Below are 19,665 nucleotides of genomic sequence, written 5' to 3'. Positions count from 1 at the left end.
TGTTTACTGTGAGGGGTAAAAAAGAGGCAACTGGAAGGAGGTAAAATCATGTTTAAGTTCTCCTGGGCTGCTGCAGAGGAAAAGAAGGGAATGGGTAATTCTCTTGTCTGTGCTGGTCAGGGGAGAAGAAATGCTATTAAGGGATATACAGTTTTAAGAAGCAGATGGAGAAGCACTGGGGTAGATTTGCCCCAGGAAGTTGTGGAGTCACTGGGAGTCAGAAGTTAGATAAACATCTGCCAGAAAAGATAGAGCTGCCTGGCCTCTGCTCTGAGGGTCCTTTCAACCCTCTTTGCAGTGATGACTTTGAAATCAAATTCTGCACAAAAATAAGACAATGCATTGCCTTTCCTCTGCAAAGAAGAAGATGCAGGGTGTGCCCAGGAGGAAGAGATGTGGAATAAAGTGGTTGTGGCAAGGGACAAAATGTGACTGAGACCTGAAACCAGTATTATTTCCTTCCTTCTCTTCAAATATTAATTCTTTTTTTTTTGTCATGGTATTAAGATAGCCAACATTATTCTAAGCTGTTGCCTAAGCCATTAATGCACTGTGCTCTGAGTTATATTTTTCAGGTATTTTCCTTCCCCTCTTGAGAGATTTTGTTATGGAGTACCCTCATTGGCAGCAGATCTGGGATATGATGCAGTGTGGTACTTAAAGATCAAGTTCCTTAGACTCTGGAAAGAACAGTGACTTTCTGAGGCAAGACTCCTTTGCTTCCTTACTCAACAGTAAACAGGCTGCAGAATAACTGATCTTGATAATAATAAAGAAAAGTACACTATGTGCACTGGCAAAATAATAAGAAAAGGATTTATGAGTGGTTAGGAGTGGGAGGGATTCTTTGGGCCATAATCCTCATCCAAGGGAGTTCTTAATACCAGAGACACTGTGGAAAAGTCTGTTGAAGTTAGCAGGTGCGTGCCATCCAAAAATCTTTGCATATAACAGCACAAGAATGTCAATTTTGGGAATTACAGTCCCTCCCACCCCTCCTGAGCCAAATGCAGTGAGCTGAGGTCCAGGTGATATAATGGTGACTGTTGGAGGTACATTTCTTTTCTGGAATGTAAATCCTGTGGTTTCATGGGGTTGATGTGCATTCAAACAGTTCTGTTTGCCCATCTACAGGAGTTCTCTCAGCCTCGGGTCATCTGCTCAGAACAAAAGCTAAAACCTTGAAGGTTTCACCTCCTTGGAAGCACTTTCCATCTGTTGAGATGCTCTGCAGCAAGCCTGGGCAGCAGAGTGTTGGTGTGCTCCATAATTTCTGGTCTCTGTAATCAAAGCTTCCTGATGGATAAAGCTTTTTCATCCACATCAGTAATGGGAAGAGCACAGGCTTTGTTACCCACCCTTGTTGTGGAGGGACCCGTGTTATTTGTCTCGCCCTGTGCACCCTGGAATGCAGAGAGCCAGGGCAGGCCCAGGCAGAGCTGCTGCTGCCCTGAAGAGGCTGTCATGCACTTCCAGGTCTTCAGTCTTAGTAAAGACAGAGCAGGGAACTGCAGGCTCTCAGTTGGCTCGTTATGCCTGTGCTTGTCACTCTGAGTGGAAATATATTTGGTGGCTTTTATGTATTAACAGGCTTTTGGTGTTGGACAGGACAGTGGAGAATTCAGAAACTGCCTGAAAGTCATGGGTTTTTTTCCACTGAGGGTAAACAGCTCTGCCCTCTAGTGCCATTTGCCAGATCTGGTAAAGCTGAATATGTCAGTGAGCCAGGGAACACAGAGCATCTGATCTGTGCTGCTCCAGGCTGCTCTGGGCATCCCCACAAGCAGCTGGAACTGAACAGGAGGGTTTTAGCCCCACACCAGGCAGGAAAGCATGGCATGTATTGGCATACCTGCTGCTCAGCATCCCCACGTTCATTTCTCTGTTCTCCATCAGGCAACCCGCTTAGCCTGATATTTGCTTTCCTATTATGTTTGGTATGCCTTTGGGAGACGTGCAGAAGAGCTACATGATTATAGCAGCTTTGCTCTTTCAGCCCCATAAATAATGAATTCATCAGGGTGAGAGAACACGTGCCCAGACACAAACACATGCAGAGCCCTGCAGAGGAAAGGGAATAGACAGAAGCTTGAGATCCAAATGCAGAGCCCTGTGGCAGTAAACTGGGCACTGCTTTTTGGAGTGAGAAAGTATCAGGGGGTGAGTGTGGAGTTAATTGCCTCAAGAAGAGGCTAAAAGCAATTAGGCGTGCAAGCGAGTGCTAGCTGAGGTTGGAAATGGTAAGTTACTACCTGTTTGGCTTTTGGAGAGGCCATTAGCTTGAAGGAGATGTTTTATCAACTCTAAGTCCTGTCTTCAAGCATCAGATGAAATAATTTGGTTGTGATTGGCATCCTGCAGCATGACAAGGGGTACAAATACATTGTGAACCTGCTGCACAGCCTCAGCTTGATGGGGCAGGATAGTGGTGTTTCAAGCAATCTAAATTTCTGCAAGTTTTGTAAAATTAAATTAAAAAATAAATTGAACCCCCCCAAGTCCCACATTGCCCCTGCTGAGAGTACTTGCAGAGATGGTGTGTGTGTATCTGGACTCCAGAGAATCCACCCATCCCTCCTCCTCTGCTGGGCCAGTTGTGAACTTCTGGAGTTTGCAAGGGCTCTTTCCTTGTTGATGTTTGCGTGCCCTTTCCAGGAGAGATAATGTGCAGTGAGAAGTGTGAGCCTGGCTGGTGTGGGGAGCCCAGCAGCCCAAAAACCAGGTGTCTACAAACCTGGGCTTCACCAGGAAGGCAAATGAGATGCAAGAGGTTCACCTGGGAAACCTTAGCAATGTTCTGCTGGCTGGAGATCTTTGTGTTAACGTTGATAAATTCTTTTCTGGAAAAATTGCAAAGAAAAATACACTGGTTTGCAGTTAGTCCTTCAAACATGAATGCTCCTGGATGGCCAGGGGAGCACATGGGCAACTCTCGAGTTTAGCAAATGCTGGGACTTCAATTCTCTGGTCTGTTTTAGCTTGATTTGCACTGATAAGAGCTAGGACATTTTCATAAAATTTGGTCCTCTGCCTATAGCCCTATCTAAAAGGTTTTACAGGTCAGCTGCCAAGATAAGTTATCTTTTGTGGAATTGAAAATTTATTTGGGGAAGTCTGGACAATTCCCTTTGAAGGTACTTTACAGCAGGTGATGAGGAGGGGAAAAATTTGTGCACAGAACCTGAAGATAGTGAATTTCTTAACTGGCGCTTGGAGTTCTTACCTTGGTGTCAAAACCATAACTACTTTACTATTGCATAAACAACCTTCCAGTAAGCATGAACAGATTTATTTTTTCCCCTTGCTGCTCTGGCCAACTCTGGCAATTCTTATGACCTCTCTTGACCTGCTGGATTTTCCTCCTTGATCTCTGAAGCAAGTGACATCTACATCACTGTGCTGTCTGAGCTCCTTCCTTCTCCCCACAGATTCTGAACATCATTTACTTGTCTTACCCACTTGGACTGAGGGTAAACTCTGTGTTCACTGTGGGTTTTGTGAACCCAGCTGGCTGGGCTGAGCAGAAGCCTCTTGGTGCCTTCAGAGATTTTTCCCTAGATTTTTCCCTAAAGTGGGGGCGAAGGAAAAGAAAGAAGCATTAGTAATTCCTGAGTTCAGGAGAAGTTCAGCCAGAGCTTCCTCCAGTAGCTGTCAGGTTCCTTCTCATCCCCCTTTATATATTTAGTTGTAATGATGAAAGTTCAAACATGAATGCAATTACAAGATAATTTTGCATCATTCCTAGGAGTGCTACAATCATTACAGGCTGAAATAATATAAGTAGAAACATAACAGCAAAGAGAGAGGAGTGAGCAGAAAGGAAGTTAAGTGAGTTTTGGAAGGAAACAGAGCTAATGGGTTGGAGCTCATCTAGATGGCAACAGCAAGAATTACTTTTCCTAACAAGAGGTGATGCATGTCTGGAAAGTAAAAGTGAATTTAAAAGTTGCCTGATTAGTGATATGAGGGTGGAAAGGACTAGGAGTAGACTGAAACAACTAAGGTATCATGGATTTGCATGTACTTCATTTTATTCAGAGTGACTGATAGTGGATATCTGTGTAATCCCTAGCCGTCTTTATTTTTAAATTAGTATTTGGGTTGAGCAGTTCTGTTCCTGTTGCTGCAACAGAGTGGCAAGGGAAAGAGAACAAAGGTGGCAGCAGAGAGTTTGGCACAGCCTGGAGACCAGCACCAGGATGTGCCAGCCTTTTGGACCACTGGTGTGCCCACCCTGACCCCATGCCCTTCTGGAAGATAGTCCACAGCATCAAACATGCAAGGCATGTGTGTTTTATGGGCTCATTTATCCTCTGCCCTATCCTGTCAAACGCAGAGCACGAAATCCCTTGGGGTGGCTGCAGCCTTTTCCAGTTCCTTTTTTTTTTTTTATTATTATTTTTTTGTGCATCCTGTTAAGCAGGCTTACAGAGCCAGGAGCTGTATAATTAGTGGGAGCAGGTTTGCACTGGGCAGTTGTTAGCAAGGCTGTTCCAGGCTGAGCTCACCAGGCTCTGCCCTCGCGCTGCGCCAGACGGAGCCGTCGGTGAAAATGGGCACAGGTGGGCTGCTCAGTGAGATGGAAAATAATTAGGAAAGCGTTAGTTTTAGGTTGAAATAAATGGATTGTCCAGCTGTAGCTGCTGTAGAGAGGAAGCTGAATGTTAATTAGATGCCACCAGTAATTATGGTGATTATGTATTTTTTGAGTGGCTGTTGGGAATAGTTCAATTCACTTCCACGGGGTAATGTGAATGACATTTGTAATCGGTTTAAGGAAGAGGGAAGGTACTTTTTTTTTTTTTTTTTAACAATGACAATTCCAGTAAAACAAAGCTACTGGAGGGTGCAAAAAAATGCAAGTTGTTTGATGCAACTGCTGAGAAAAAATGATTGTTCATTGAAGTAAGAGAAAATACTTTGTGTTTGCTGCAAGAAATACATCCTGCTTTTCTACAGAGAAAAATTAGACCCTGGCAGAGATGGGACTTAAACCTGTTTTTCCATCTCATGGTGAATTTTCTGAACTGTGAGACGAGCAGACCTCTTGAAAATAACTCTGAATTTATTTTCCTGGCTTTCAGGGCTGTTTGATGCTTCTCTCTCCTTCTTGCACAAATAAAGGTGATGCCAGTAAAATTAATTGAAACAGTGATTTTGTAAGAGACTCTTACTTATATTACTTGCCAAGGGCCAATTTTAATATTTAGATCAGAAAAACTAATTTTACAGGCTTGTCCATGCATGGGGCCTCTCTGAAACAGTTGCTCCATACATATTTATGTAGGCATTGTGATAAATCAAGTGCCCACATGCGAATCTGTTCAGCAATATCTGTTGTGCTCTATATTCAATTTTCCTTTCAGTTTTTTCTTTCAGTTGTAGATCAAGCCTCTCACTTATACCCACTAGTTAAGACATGAACACATTAACATGCCACCCACTGTGTCTGATAACCTAACTAACACCTGTGATCTCAGACAGCCTCAGCTCAAATTCACTCTTAGCATTATTTGTCAAGATTATTTGTAGACTAGATTTACATAAATTGCCAACAAGCATGTACTGAACACCCAGACTTTTGTGGAATACTTTACTGGAAATGACTGGTGTGGGAGAATGTTGTCTTCCATGTAAACCAAGTGCTGCTTCTGGGGGGTTCTTATTTCAAGAAACAATGGCAAATACTTGAATCTTACACACACAAAATGTGCAAAAGCCAAGGACAGTGAGCTGCTTTGCACAGAAAGCCTCTGCTGGTCGGACAAGGACAGTCTTCTGTGATCCACAGGGAACGTCAACCTAAAGCACTTGTGTGGCTGCCTAACGTGAAACTGAAAACATGCACCATTCGCCTTCGTTCACAGGGGAAATACAGTACCTCAGCCCCTGGCCTTCCTGAAGCTGAAGTTTGAAAGAGCCTTGCTGATGTGATTCAGGTAGGACATTGCCTGGTGTTTGCATTGGCCATGTAACTTTCTGTGAGGGGCGTGACTGGTTTTTCTGGGCATCAGGACAATATGAGATACTGTGATGACACAGATGTCTCAGACAGAACTGAAGATGTCCCCAGCACATCATCCTACACTTGAACTTTTGGGGACAGCAGTTGGAGAGGTGTAACATTTCACCACATGGCCCAACCCTTGCTTTCCTTCAGCTTTGTTCTCTTTTCTTCAGTGGTCCCTGGTTGTGTTACGAGGGACCACCTCCTTCTTTGGGTGTGACAAAAGCTATTACAGAGCCGAGTGAAAGTGTCCTTCAGCATGAGATGGGCACGTACAGACATCTCTCCCCTGTACCTGGCACAGGGGCAGGTCTGTGGTATGGTGTGCCCTTCTCAGAAGCAGCTGTGCTTTCTTCCCATAACAGACACAGTTAGGCAGGGAGGAAGGATTCGCACATCCCATGGAGCTGGAGCAGTGGGTGGGTTGACTGCTGAAGCAGCAGGGTGCCCCACATCTGGGAACAAGCCTTGGGCTAACAGCTGGCTGAAAGCTTTTGGTAGGTTGGATGCATCTGGGAGCATATGATTTGCCAAGGGGAAGGCTCCTGTCTCCGCTGCAAACACAACAGCCTGTGCTTTCCTTAATTACTTCCATCTAGGAAAGTTGATGGCTTCTTTGACTGAACTATGTTTAATAAAAAATAGGTAGCAAGATAAATGTTTTGCTCTTGCATCTAAAATTCACTGATAATTAGAACTTATGGAAGCAGTAATGTACTTCCTTTTAATTTTTCCCTGACCAATAAGTCAATTGAAATGCATTTTCTTCCTTTTATCCATAGTACTTTAATTTGGGAAATACAGAGACCTGCACACATTTTCCTGCATGCCTGGGCCACTGTGCAAATGGGAAAATTGGGCTGGCCTTGATTTACCCTCTGTTTACACAGCCTCTGCTCTCCTCTTCCAGATTCATCCTGAAGGATCTACTGCTGTTTTAAAACACACTGTGTCATTTCACGAGGAACGTAGGACAGCCTGGGACTCTTGTTCCTCTTCTTTGAGGATGAAGAGTTGACAGTTTTAAATGGACACACCACAAGCAGTATAGTCAAGAGGAGATGGAGGAAGATTGAGAGCTCTGGCAAACTTTGAAGAATCAGACCCCAAGGATGTTGGTCTTGATATTAAGGCCTGTGTGTTTATAAGAGTGATTGCCTTGCCACGTTCTCCTTGAGGACCTGGCTGAGCATCCAAAGAGAGGACATACATTGTCACCTCCACTGAGGCAGGCTGGCTCATGCCACCAGATCTGTTTTGTTGCTATGAGCTCCTCCATGTGCTGTGTCATCACCAGCACTTGTAGGAACAACTGGAGATTTTGCTGCTCATGTGCCTGGCAGCCTCAGTTTTCCTTGTTTGTCCTTTACTGTCCTCCTGTACTTGGACACAGGAATAGTTCTCAGTCATGCTGGTGGGTTTGCTTCAGCCTTGATGTGTTGGTGCTTCCCTCCTCTGTCCTTGCTGTGCCTGGCACAGCTGAGGCTGTGGGCTCTGCTTGCTGGCAGGGAGGTGGCAGCTCATTGACAGTGTCACACCTAGGGTGACTTTGGCCACGACACAGTTTCTCTGTGTCTTTGCAGCTTTCTGAGTAGGGGGGTCTGTCAGCCTGAAGGTTCATTTGCACAAACACCATGGGTGAGAAATCTAACACTGTGTTGGGCCATGTTTATTTTAAATCTCAGGGTTGCTGAGAGCTCTGTCAGCCAAGGCAGTCCCCCAGCCCTTGGAGAACCAGGGCTCTCCAGGCTGGATGTGGTGGGAGCTCTCCTGGTTTGCCTGAGAGCATCATGGTACTGCTTGGCAACCCAAGCAATGGCAAAAATGATTTTTCTATCTTTTCTTAAACAGTGAAACAAGTTTAGTGATGGGAAGGACAGAGTAATGCAGCTCAGGAAAGAGCTCTCACAGCACACACAAGGGATTTTTAACCCTGGGTCCCCTCTGGATTTCTCTCTCAGGCTTGTATGGGAAGCAATAGTTTCCTTTGTGGCTGCAGAGCATTGTACTGGAGCTGGTCCATCCTCGCTGTGGGGTAGGAGAAAGGATGAGGGGTTTTTTTTATTTTTTTACACATTTTTAAACTGGTACTCTGTTTCTCTCACTCCTGTGTTGATGGACACTGCTGCTGTCCATCCCATGGATGGCTCCAGGAGCAGACTGAGTGAAGGCTGGGATGCTGTACCCCCTGTCTCTGGCTGTAGTAGATGGGGTGATGGCTCTCTTCAACACCTCAGATGAACCAATCTCCCATGATTTCCACACGGACCTGGTGGTGCAGTGAGTGAGCTGATGTGCTCTGTGCTCTTGTTTGTGTGTGTCAGCCCCAGCAAAGGGAGGGCCTCCTCCAGGCAAGAGAGATGACTCTGGAGCTGGTCCAGGTGCATGCAGAGCCCTGGCACTGGGTCTGTCCTGGCATGGCCACCTTCCTCTGGGACACCACTTTGGGAAATGTGTTGTTTCCCATCTTTTCCTTGCCAGCTCTCAGCAGTTTCTGTGCGTGCCCACCAGAGAGCAACCCCAGCACAGGGTTGTCTCCAGAGAGACAGATTGTAGGGCTGAGTGTGAGGTCAAATCCATCTTCCCTCACCCCTTCCAGCCCTATCACCTCATGCCAAACCTGAGCTGAATAGTGAGTTTAGGCCCTCTATGTCCTGGGCAAGGGGAGTATCCCACAGGGAAGGAAGGACATGCTGGAGAAGAGAGGCAGGAGACCCTGGCTGTGGCTTCTACAGCAAACCCAGTGCCATCTCCAGGAAAGGACCACACCATGAACTAGCAAGGGACATCAATCCAGGAAACAAGTAAGGCTTCAGACAGGGCTTAACTATTTGGATGGCTGAATATCTTGTGCATTTTGCAGTTTCTTAGAAGTGCACAGACAAATTGTGCTCATCTTGGAGAGGCACAGAATAATTTAGTCTGGAAAAGACCTTTAAGCACAACAGACATCTCAGTGGCTATCTTTGATGCTTGAGCAGGTAACTGGGTGTCTTGATGGAGTTTTCATGTGAAACTCTTTCCCAATGTTTGGGGAAGGAGCAAACCCATGTTTTTCACGTATCCTCAGACATTGTGAGTGTTACCTCAACTCCAGGCTGGCAAGCAGTCCCAGAGTAGGCAGTCACAGCCGGGCTTGGAGGTGTGGTTCAGCTACACAACATCAAATACCTTACTTGAACTGCCTGGGTTGGGAGGGAAAGATGGGCAGAATTGGCCTTTCCTGGCACAGACACAGCACAAGGGACTGAATCTCCTGCTGGACGGACCTGTCCCTCCCCTCTGTGCTTCCTTTGAGCCACAGGAGCAGCATTCACACTGGGTGGGTGCCAAACTCTGTGGCACTGCTGAGCTGCAGCCCCAGTGCCTGCAGAAATGGGCTTTGGGAGAAAGCTGAGGGAAGAAACAACTCTTTGCTATTTTTATCCTTGCACCAGCCCCCGGGGATTTCGATTGACAGGATTAGTTATGAAGCCAATATTATGAGTTTAACTATGAGTGAAATAACACAACTTCTGTGGGAAGCAGAGTAAAAGAGGCAATTATACAGTAGTTTAATAACAGCGCGCTGCTGGCTGGGTAGCTGAAAACTTACAGTTGACAGTAATTAGATTTTTCCATTCTTCCTGTTAAATAGCTATAAAAATTACAACAGAAAATAATCTGATTCTCTTTTATTTCGTGCTGTTTTCATCATCCAGTCGGTACCCATTTGGCCTTCCGATTATTCTTTATATGGTTTTAGTATCTGGTGTTTAAGACATGCAGAAATGGGACAATGTTAAAAAATGCAGAAAGCACTAGGAATGAGGAAATGGCAGTAACAGTCTTCCGAGCATGAGGAATCTGAGGGATGCTTGAATGGACACTGAGGGCTTTCCAAATGGACTCACTCTGAATAACAGTTGGACTTCTAACCACAGGAGTTATTCCAAATCATTTAAAATTACAGTAAAAAATGAGATGTTAGGAATTAAATCCCCATTTACCTGTCTGTTACTATAATGTGCTGGGTGTAGATAAGCAGGAGGGATGGAGGGAGGTGCTATAGCACATCAGTATGCTCTGGTTGCTGTCCTCATCTCCTGCTGGGATGGGAGTCCATGCTGTGATGTGATTCTGGGCTTCACTCCCACCTTGGGCTCCGTGCTGGGATGGCAGTGTGAGTAGTGGGGGTGTTTGTTGGCTGGCAAAGAGCTGGACAACGACAAAAATCTGTGAGGTCCCTCAGATCCTCAGGGCATCTTCTCTTCCCAGTCTCTGCTGTTCTTGCACAGCCCTGCAGTGCTGGGATTTGTGCCCTGCATGCTGGGGCTGTACAGGCATCTCATGTCCCTGTTGTTCACATCCCAAGTGATGCTTCCTTGTCTGCTGCCCTCCTTTCAAGTACTGTCCTTTTTATTTTTTTTTCCTCTGTGTCTAGACAGCAGTAAGTTTTCTTTTACAGCATAAAAAAAGTGAATTACTTTAGAAATATACAGTTGTTAAACTGGCAGGGTGAAACTTAATGAGCCAACAAATGTGTGGCATTTGGCTGCTGATGATCATAGCCTGAAAGTGCAGCACAGCACAGCACAAGGGGAAGAACTCTCAGGCTGGCTTTCACTATTGAAAGCTCAGGATGGGATATTTGCTTGGAGATTAAAAGTATTCTTCCTTTTGCTCTCCTTTACCTTGTAATGTAAAAGAGCCACGTGTGATAAATGGTATCCTGGTTGTGATGTTGTGCAGGGAATTTAATGCGAGGTGGTGCTTTGCAGCTCTGGTGCCTGGTGGGATCTCTGACACACAATAAATACATTCTGTGGCAGCACACCCGACCTCACAGCACAGCATGTCTCTGATTTTATTGCTTTTTCTCTGTCATGGTAGGAGCATCACAGTTCAACTTCACACACGTGTTTCAGTTTTAAAGCACCGTGGAGGTGCCCAGAGCTGATAGCAGAGCAAAGGCCACCTCCAGGTTTGCCTCTACCCCATTTGGTTCCACTAGTCGAAGAAATGTGCCGTGCTTTTGGCAGATGCAAATGCTCCAGATGGTACTGGGAAAAGTGCAAATGAAAGATTTGATTTCGACCCTTCCTCACTTTAATAAAATTCTGCTCATCTCTCTGGTAGAGCCTTTCTTTTTAGGGCCTTTAAAAAATATATCCCCTCTCTCTTTTTTTTTTTTTTTTTTTCCTACCCCCACATCTGAGCCTGTGACTTACAGCTTATCTCTGTGTCACTGGGAGTTGTTCTGCTGGTTGTTGCAGTCTGCCATCCAAACTGGGTACCTTCCAGCATGTTTTTGTGGTGCTAGTCTTTAAAAAGTGGATATAATCCATTAATCACAGTGTCTGACTTTCTGTGTTGCCAGGTTTGAGCCAGGTGGACAAGGCAGTGAATAGTGCTTGAGGTCTTGACACCTGGACATGCTCTGGTGAAGTGCAGACTTTTAGTGTGTGCTGAAACAAATATTCTTTCATGTTCTGGGTTCTTACTGGCCCTTGTGTGAGGGACAGGGACAGCTCAGAACAGCTGGTGCTGCTCTTGGGCTGTGTCTGCTGCCCCCATAGGCAATGCACCTCTGCAAAACTCTGGTGGAAGAGCAAGAGACTGGAAGGAGTCACCTCCTGGGACTGATCCAACCCGTGGGCTACTACCTGGACCTAATTTTGGCTTGGGGGGATGAGGGAGAGGAGAGCTGTCATCTCCCCCATCAGTTCCATCTGGAATGGCATGTGTGCTCCCGGGCGTGTGCTGTGCTGATGCTCACACAGTGCCCGAGTCACCACCCTGTATTAGCTTGTTCCAGCACATTTCCTTGTTACAAAATTAGATCCATTTTGCAAATTGCTGCTGCACTAGTAATTGAATTGAAGGGGTATTTTTGTTAGTTTTTCTCTCCCCCCCCACCTTTTTTTTTTTTCACTGGAGTAAATCAGGAATAAGTCAACAGAATCAAGCCCTTAGTGCTTTCAGAAACATGCTCATTTAAATTGGATGCAAGAGGGTGTCTGTGTTTACATTTGGCCTGCCAAGAATCTCTGTTTCAGAAACTGGCTTACATAATATGTCAAAATTGGTTTACTCATTAGCATTGCAAACCGCGTGAAACAAGCCGCAGATTGATAAACTCGCGGCAATATTTGCATCCGGATCTGAGTGGCACAGGGGGAGGGGAAGTTCATTAGGAAATGTTCCATTTCCACAAGAAAAACAAATGGTTTCCAGTTTTAGATCTCAGACTTCGTTAATTTTCTGTCTTCCCAAATTTAAATAAAGATTGAGAGGGAAATGTGAAAATCTCTGTTGGCAAACAGGGAGCCTATCTTAATATTCCCTGTACTGGTGGGTTGTTCACAGCAGCAGCTCCAGGTAGGCTGATTACCCTCTCCCAGCTGGGGCTCCAGCCCTGCTGCCAGGCTCCAGCCTTCTTGGACACTTCTGCTGCCTTGATTGATGCTTTCTCTGCAGCACAGGTGGGATGGACACTTTAATATTATTAATTAACTTTTCCAAATGTGGAGTGGCCACTGATGCAGTAGCATGATCCAAAGGGCCTTTGGGGGTGCTGCCTGTTCCTGGCTTTGCCTGGGCAGGACAAGGGTGCAATCCAGCCTTGTGCAGAGCTGAGGACTCTGATGTGGGAAAGCTCCAGCTCAGGTGCTCCGTGACTAGACTGATGAAACTCCATCTCCACAGTGTAGTGTGTGATTTTAGGGGTGTCTGTAAATCTGCACACACACAGAGGGGCTGGCATAAACAGGGGTTCTGGGTTAGTGTGAGCAAGCATGTTAAGAATAAAGCAGTGGAGCAATGAGAGGGTCTAAGGGTAGTTGGTGCCTTTGGGCTTCTGCTGTGCGGGTACTGGATACTCCATGGTGGGTTGGGGGATGGTGGGAAGAGAGCAAAGAGTGGTGGGGAACCAGATATTTGGAGAAGTTTCTTCACTGAAAGGGTAACCAAACACTGGAATAGGCTGCCTAGAGATGGGTGGAACCTCTATCCCTGGAAGCGTTCAAACAACATGTGTGTGCTGCTTAGGGATGTGGTTAGTGGTGCACTTGGCAGTGCTGCATGAAGCTGGACTCAGTGATCTTGGGGGTCTTTTCCAACTTTTGTAATTCTGAGCTGTCCTCATTTAGATGCCTCCCCAGAGTCCTGCTGTGTCTGGGGATAAGTCTCTCCCCAGGCTGCTGTATGTCCTGTTGCTGGTGCCACTGCATCCCTTTCAGCAACACTGGCCATGAACCTTGCACAAAATTGATGCAAATCTGTTAAATGTATGCTGTACCTAAAGTAGTTTGAGGCTTAAATCCCAGAAAGTTTTTTAGTTTGCTTTGAAATTCCCAACCCAAAAATCAGAAGTAAAAAGCTGTGATACGGCACAGAAACATGGCATAGCAGTGCTACTCTTGGCAGCAGCTCTTCTTGTGCTTGGTGATGCTGAGTGCCCCATCCAGTATTTCAGATGAATTTTTGAAAAGGAATGTAATAAAGCTGGAGAAAGGACCAGGTTACAGTGCTGCAGGGTCTGCTGCAGCCTGACAAGTGTTTTGTCTTGTTACCAAACACCAGCACATTCACTATAAACATTGTTAGAACTAATCCACAGCATTCATGCTGTGTTACTAGTTAGGGGGAAAAAGCAGCCCTTGGTTTCTGTGTACTGTGGAGTTTGTGTTACAGTGTCATTTGGAGGTGTGTGACAGGACAGGTCCTCGTCTGCTGCAACCCATTGTGCTCTGGCTAAAGCTGCATCCCTGCATCCCACACAGGTGCCCAGGTGCACACGTATTTTAGAGGGCTGAGACATGGCAGCTCTCACCTCAGCAAAACTCTTTTTTTTCAAAGTTTTCAGAAAACTTTGTTGAGTTTAAGTAAGCAGTTGTTAGCTGTGGGAAGGGAAAATAAATTTTCTCACTGGAAAATGAAATGAGAGGTGTTTGCATTTCACTTACTCTCACACCTTGCAGCAAGAGGCTGGTCACCATGAGATACAGCGCATTTGAGTGCCAGCTGGAGAACTGAATGCAGTGAAGAAGGCCAGGAGCAGTGAGATGCATCAGCTGGGGAGCTGAGGCAAGCTGAGTATCCTCCTGCCAATGTGCACCCACAGGCTGGAGAAGAGCTCCCAGGGCTGTGGGAGAGCCAGCATCACTCTTTGTGCTGATGCAGTGGGTGGTAAGTTTTGTGTGGTCCTTGGTCACCTTTGACCATGTGGAACATGACCATGACCGCAGAGTGCAGCTCCTACCTGCATTTATAAGGGATCAAAGGGCTGCTCACAGTGCAGGGGGAGGCAAATGCTGCCCAGCTCTGCAGACCAGAGTCACTGTGGTGTTCAGTCTTTGTGGCTGAGGCTCAGGCAGTGTGCAGGTAGCTGGTGAATGTGTTTGTGTGTGTTAAAATGCACCACGCAGCAGAGCAGTGCTTCAGCCTGAAGAACTCTCTGAGCATCACAGCACCTCCTCATTACAGCATCCACAAGCATCAGGCTGTATCTGCTGGAAACACAGGGCCACATCGACAGCAGTGACATCTGTCAGCCTGGCTGTGCAGCTCCTGCTTGTGGGAAAGGAGCCTGGAGTACTGAGCTCATAAAGGGTTGTCAGAGCCTCCTCTGTGCCTGAATTGTGCTAGAAGTGCCAGCCCCCAACAGATAAACTGTATTATCAGATGAATTCAGCCTCCTTGCTTTTGTCTTCATGATTTTCCCGGTGAATTCCAGCACTTATTGTAAATCCCAAGCCACTGGGGGAAAGCAATTGTGCTCTAATTTTGCAGTGCAGAGAACTGTTGTCACCCCACAAATGTATCTGTATACCAGCGTGTAACTTCTGTCTCCTAATAAAAGGGAAATTTGCCTTATGTTACATGTATTTGTAAATGTTTGATGCTGTGTGTAGAAAGGAGGGTAAAACAGTGATCAGCTCAGCATGGATCAATAAACAGCACAGAATGGTTTAGTCTGGGTTACACTGAGTGGTGTTGGTAAGTGCAGAGCAGACACCTTTCCAAGAGGGATCCGCAGATCCGTTCCTGCTCTTAGCATGCTGAACGCAGAGCAGAGATGTGGGACTGGCCTGAAACCCCTCTTGTGAGGAAGTTTGCTGTGGCAAGGTGTGGGGTTTGTGTCTGTGTGTAGCTGCTGGAGGAGCAGAGGTGGCACCTTCCCAAAGAAGTGGTGCTTGGTTGCCACTGATGTGTCTGGCTCACAGAGAGGTACCTGAGCTCATCCCCTGGTACATCCCTCCTCCTTCCAACACACATGGGCCACAGAAAAGGTGTTTTGGGGTGAATTAACAGCACAAAAATTTTCCCTCTTGGTGCAAGGCAACCTGTGGTTTTCTCTGATATACAAAAAGGGACAAAAACTCAAATTCCAGGATGCTTTGGAGGTCTGGTCCTGTGCGAGCATGGGGTGAGCTCAGCACACATGAAGGTATGGGAGACTTGAGAAGTCTTTCCCCTGTCTGGGTGGGTTCCTTGCTGCAGCTGCAGGTCAGCTATCTGAGATGCAGGGAAAGGCATCTCAAAATGTAACAGAGTCCAAACAGCCCCCAAACCCAAATAAAGAAACACTTCTCCAATAACAGTTTGGAGGATCTTCCTGCTTTTTTCAACTTCAGCCCAAAATTGCGAGCTGATTCTTTTCTGTGGAACGCACACGAGCAATGCTGCATGAGCAGTGGGTGGGAAGGGGCTGCCTCTCCCAGCCCACTGTGGTGCTACCTGCACCACCACAAAGCAATCAGCCCCTCACCGAGGGGAAACGGTTTCTCCACTCAGGCTGTGTGTAGTCAGTGCCTAATAATATGAGCTTTTTGCCATCCCTCTGCAAACAAGTCTGAGGCTGCTGCCTGATTGGTATATCATCTCACTTTCTCTCAGCATTGATTTTCTTGCTCTCCTTATTTGCTTCATAAAAAGCGAGGCAAGGAGCTGATGCTCGCTTGCTCCCTCTCCCTCCCTCTCTCTGCCTCTTTCTCTCTCTCTCCCTCTCTCTCTCTCCTGTGAGAAGCTTTTGGGAGCCTTTATTTTTAGTATGAGACAAACCTTGCTTTATTTCAGGAGACGCAAGTTGGATTATAAATCCTTTTGTAAATGTGTATGGTGATATTTGCTCCGGTAAGTTATATGCATCTCTATTTATTTGTGTGACTGTTCTGGCTGGGGGAGAAGTGGGGCTTTTCAGGAATCGTGAAGCCCACAAAATTGTGTTTAGGTTTGGTTTCTTTGTAGTCTCATGCTGAACCAAAATGTTCTGTGATTTTTAGATACGCTGAAATATTTTCAGTTTGTATGTGGCTTTGCAGAGGGGGATGCCTGCTTTGAAAACTTGTTTTGCACTTCATTTTACTGCAGAAACATGGACAATGATGATTAAAGGGAAAAGGAATTCTTATTTATGGTGTTCCTTCTGACATTTTAAATCAAAAGGTGCCTCCAAAATAATGCTGCAATATTTGATAGAAAAAAAAATCAGTAAGAGCTATTTAATATTGATCGAGCTGAAGTATGAAATCTGACTGCCTATTACCTTAGATCAATCTAAAGTATGACAGCTTGGCAGCAACATGCTCCTCATCAAAATATGTCAGTGAAATAAAGAAAATCGTTAATTAAGAAAATAGCTTACTTTTCAGCAATGTAACATCATTAGTACAAGTCAATAGACTGTTGCTCTGACTTTCTGCTCCCTGCCTTTGCTTTTACAGCTCAGCAGCCTCATTCCTCAGCCCTCTTGGTTAACTTGGAGACCTCCTTGTTACCTGTGAATAACAGTGAGGTGCAGTTATTTCTCTCTTCCCATCACAGCTCCTGGTGAGCTTTCCAGGCAGCACAAATCAGGGACTGTAATAGTAGGCTGAGGAAAACAAGATGTATACCTTTAATACTTTCTGACTACCTAATTCTTGAGTTTGCAGCATTATATTGATTAATTTATTGACACTTTAATTCTCTCATACTTGAACCGTATCCATGTGCTCCAGAAGTCTTTAAGAACTCCAGCTGTAGCACGAGTTTGAGATACTATGAGAACATATTTGAATTATGTATCTGCTCAAAAAATCAACAGATTAAACCTAGAATAGTCTGCTACTCTCATGATACCAGGGTATGCTAATAGATATATGAAGTGTACTTTAATAAGATGTTAGAAGGCTGTAAATGAGTTTATTAAACCCACAGGAGAAGGTAAGGATGTTGCATAAGCCCAAGCTAAACTCTTCTAAAATCTGAGAGAAATTTCAGATTGGCAATAACTGCTTAGTCATTTTAAGCTGCTTTCAGACAGCTTTAATTGTCCATCTCCCCCTTCCTTTTTTTTATTTTTTTAATTTAAGTAATAGTTCATGTGCCTTCTCACCTGCTTGAAGAGCAGCTGATGGGAATATTTGGTGGTGTGCCCCTCAGTAGTGGCTTACAGGCTCTGCTGGGTCTGTGCCCTGGCTGGGGCACAGCATCCCATAGGCAGCCAGGGCATTCCACAGGCAAGCCCATGTGCTTTGTTCCTGAAAATGTACTTAATAGGCACTCAGTTCAGAGGCTCTCTGGTGTTTTTGTGATTGCTGTTTCATAAGGACTATACATATTTAGAGCAGCTGCATAGCTTGAACGCGTGTGCTTGGCACAGAAAACATGGAACATAAAATGTGCCGTGTGCCACCATGCTAGAGAACAAGCACAGAGCAATAATTATCTTTTTCACAGTCCTTTAGCTCCTCAGGTGTGGAGGGCATGGGTGCCTGAGCAATGCACATCTCACACACTTTTTAAGCACAATGCTGCTTGCCTGAGGGCAGCGTTGGGCATTGCTAACTTTGCTCAGCCCTGGTGTCTGGCTCCGTGCAGTCCTTGAGGTGAGCAGGGCGATGGTCAGAGAATGTGTTTGGGTGACCCAGGAGGGGAAGGGGCTGAAAAGCACAGTTCCTGCTCCTACCCTGCAAAACTAAAGGCCTGTTTTTTCTGTGCCACGTAACTCATCATAGCAGGGGTGCCAGACTGCCCTGAAGACAGGTTGTGGTTTATTAAGGAAGGCAGTTGGTCTCATCCTAATTGCTTTGAGGCAGGAAAAGTGGCTTGAAATGGCTGGTTTGACTGCAGGTAGGGGCAAATCTCATCCCTGTCCCTGAGAGCAGGTTGCCAGCAGCCAAGGGACTTAAGGTACAAATGAAAATGTGGTTAAGTACATTGCTGAAGGACTTTCTCTTGGCAGAGGAGCTTTTGGCTGAGCAGAAATGATCCCATCAGCCCTACATCTCTACAGGGTATGGCTGACACAAACTCAGGGGGACAGGCGAGCTTGCCCTGCTCATCATGTCATACATACAGAAGTCTTCAGTGTTCATGGGCTTTTGCCTCTGTCCTTTTGCCCATCCTCATGCTGCAACGTGTGGTGATCCCTCATCTCCAGCTGCTTGGTGGTAGCAGGTCTGGGGGCAGCTGCTCCCCAGCCCACTAGCACCAACCACCACTCAGCTCTCAGACCTTGGAGCAGCCTCCATCACCTCCCAGGAGTGTGATACCCACTCTGCAGGATGACTTCAGAGTGATGTGCACACTAAGCTTGGTGCAACTGCAGGGACGGGTTCACAGCATGGTGCTTTGCAAGCCTTGGGACTGAAAATTTGAGATTTGTGCCAGTGGAGGAGGCACCACTGTCCCTGCTGGGAGGTGCATCAGGATTTGAAAGGGGTATGAAACATTATTTTAGAGGTGTTTGGATCCCAGGAGCTTCATTTCCTTTGAGACCTGCCTTCCTGGCTGCTCCTCTAGCAGCTCAAACAATTCCTAGAGAAATTCCATAAACCCTTTAAAAATTAATTTCTTAAATATCTGGCTCCTTCTGAATGTCTGATACACTTTTTCTAGCCAAGTCCTTGGAAGATGTAATGAGTACTTTCCTCACCTCTGTTGATCCTGTTCAGATAAATAGAAACTCTACAGGGGGAAAGGTATTTGTATCGATACTGGGCAGCAGCTGCCTGTCAGTGCTGGTGATAGCAGGTGGCACTTTATTCCTCATGTTACTCTTGATTAAGAGTTCCTATAGAATTATATGACAATTTTTTTCCATGGGATTTTTCTGTGAACATAAAATGTTAGATTACAACCTAACCTGGAGTTTGGTTTTTCCTGATTTTGCTTAAGGGCTCTCTTTTGCCCAGCAAGCTGAGCACAAGCAGTTTCAAACATTGTGAATTTGACTCGTTTGTGCATGGTGGGCTGGAGACCCAGCCCAGCTGGTCTGAGCAGAACTGGGGTCTCTGGGTCCCTCCTGAGATTGAGGTACCTCTGTGGGATGCAAGCATTTGGGAGCTGAGCCGTGGATTGGGAACAGGGAAGGGCCATGTTTCCATCAGTGCATCCCTGCTCCTTCACCCAGAGCCAGAGCAGGCAGGCTGATGTGAGATGGGGAGGTGAAGCTGCTGCCTGCCAGCTGCACACAGGACAGGCGTGCTGAGAGCCATGGGGACACGGAGCTGTGCTGGTGGTGGCACAGTGCCAGCCCTGCAGAAGCTGGAACAGCTCATGGATGTGTTTGGGCTGCAGGTGAGGTCGGGGCTGGTGACACATCCCCCTGTAGAACCCTGGAGCTTGCTCAACCTTTATTTCCTTCTGTGTCCAGTGTACATGGAGGGTCTGGCTCTGCCCGTCCTTAGTTT

General features: G+C 46.0%; 1 protein-coding gene across 2 annotated transcripts in view; it reads left to right on the top strand.

Moving 5' to 3' along the window:
• Nucleotides 1–19,665, top strand: part of SYNPR (synaptoporin) — a 103,967-nt gene that overhangs the window by 45,066 nt on the left and 39,236 nt on the right. Inside the window, exon 1 of one of the 2 annotated variants that reach the window (XM_033071531.2) lies at nucleotides 15,787–16,123. The exons of the other annotated variant lie outside the window; for it this stretch is intronic. Coding sequence (XP_032927422.1) covers nucleotides 16,100–16,123 — 24 coding nt within the window. The 5' untranslated portion in view covers nucleotides 15,787–16,099. Of the gene's footprint in view, nucleotides 1–15,786; nucleotides 16,124–19,665 lie in introns of those variants that run through there. 2 annotated transcript variants of the gene reach the window in all.

This window comes from Catharus ustulatus, chromosome 13 (genome assembly GCF_009819885.2).
Source record: "Catharus ustulatus isolate bCatUst1 chromosome 13, bCatUst1.pri.v2, whole genome shotgun sequence".
NCBI lineage: Eukaryota > Metazoa > Chordata > Aves > Passeriformes > Turdidae > Catharus > Catharus ustulatus.
Note: the sequence above shows the minus strand (reverse complement) of the source record. Positions and strands in the feature narration are given on the sequence as shown.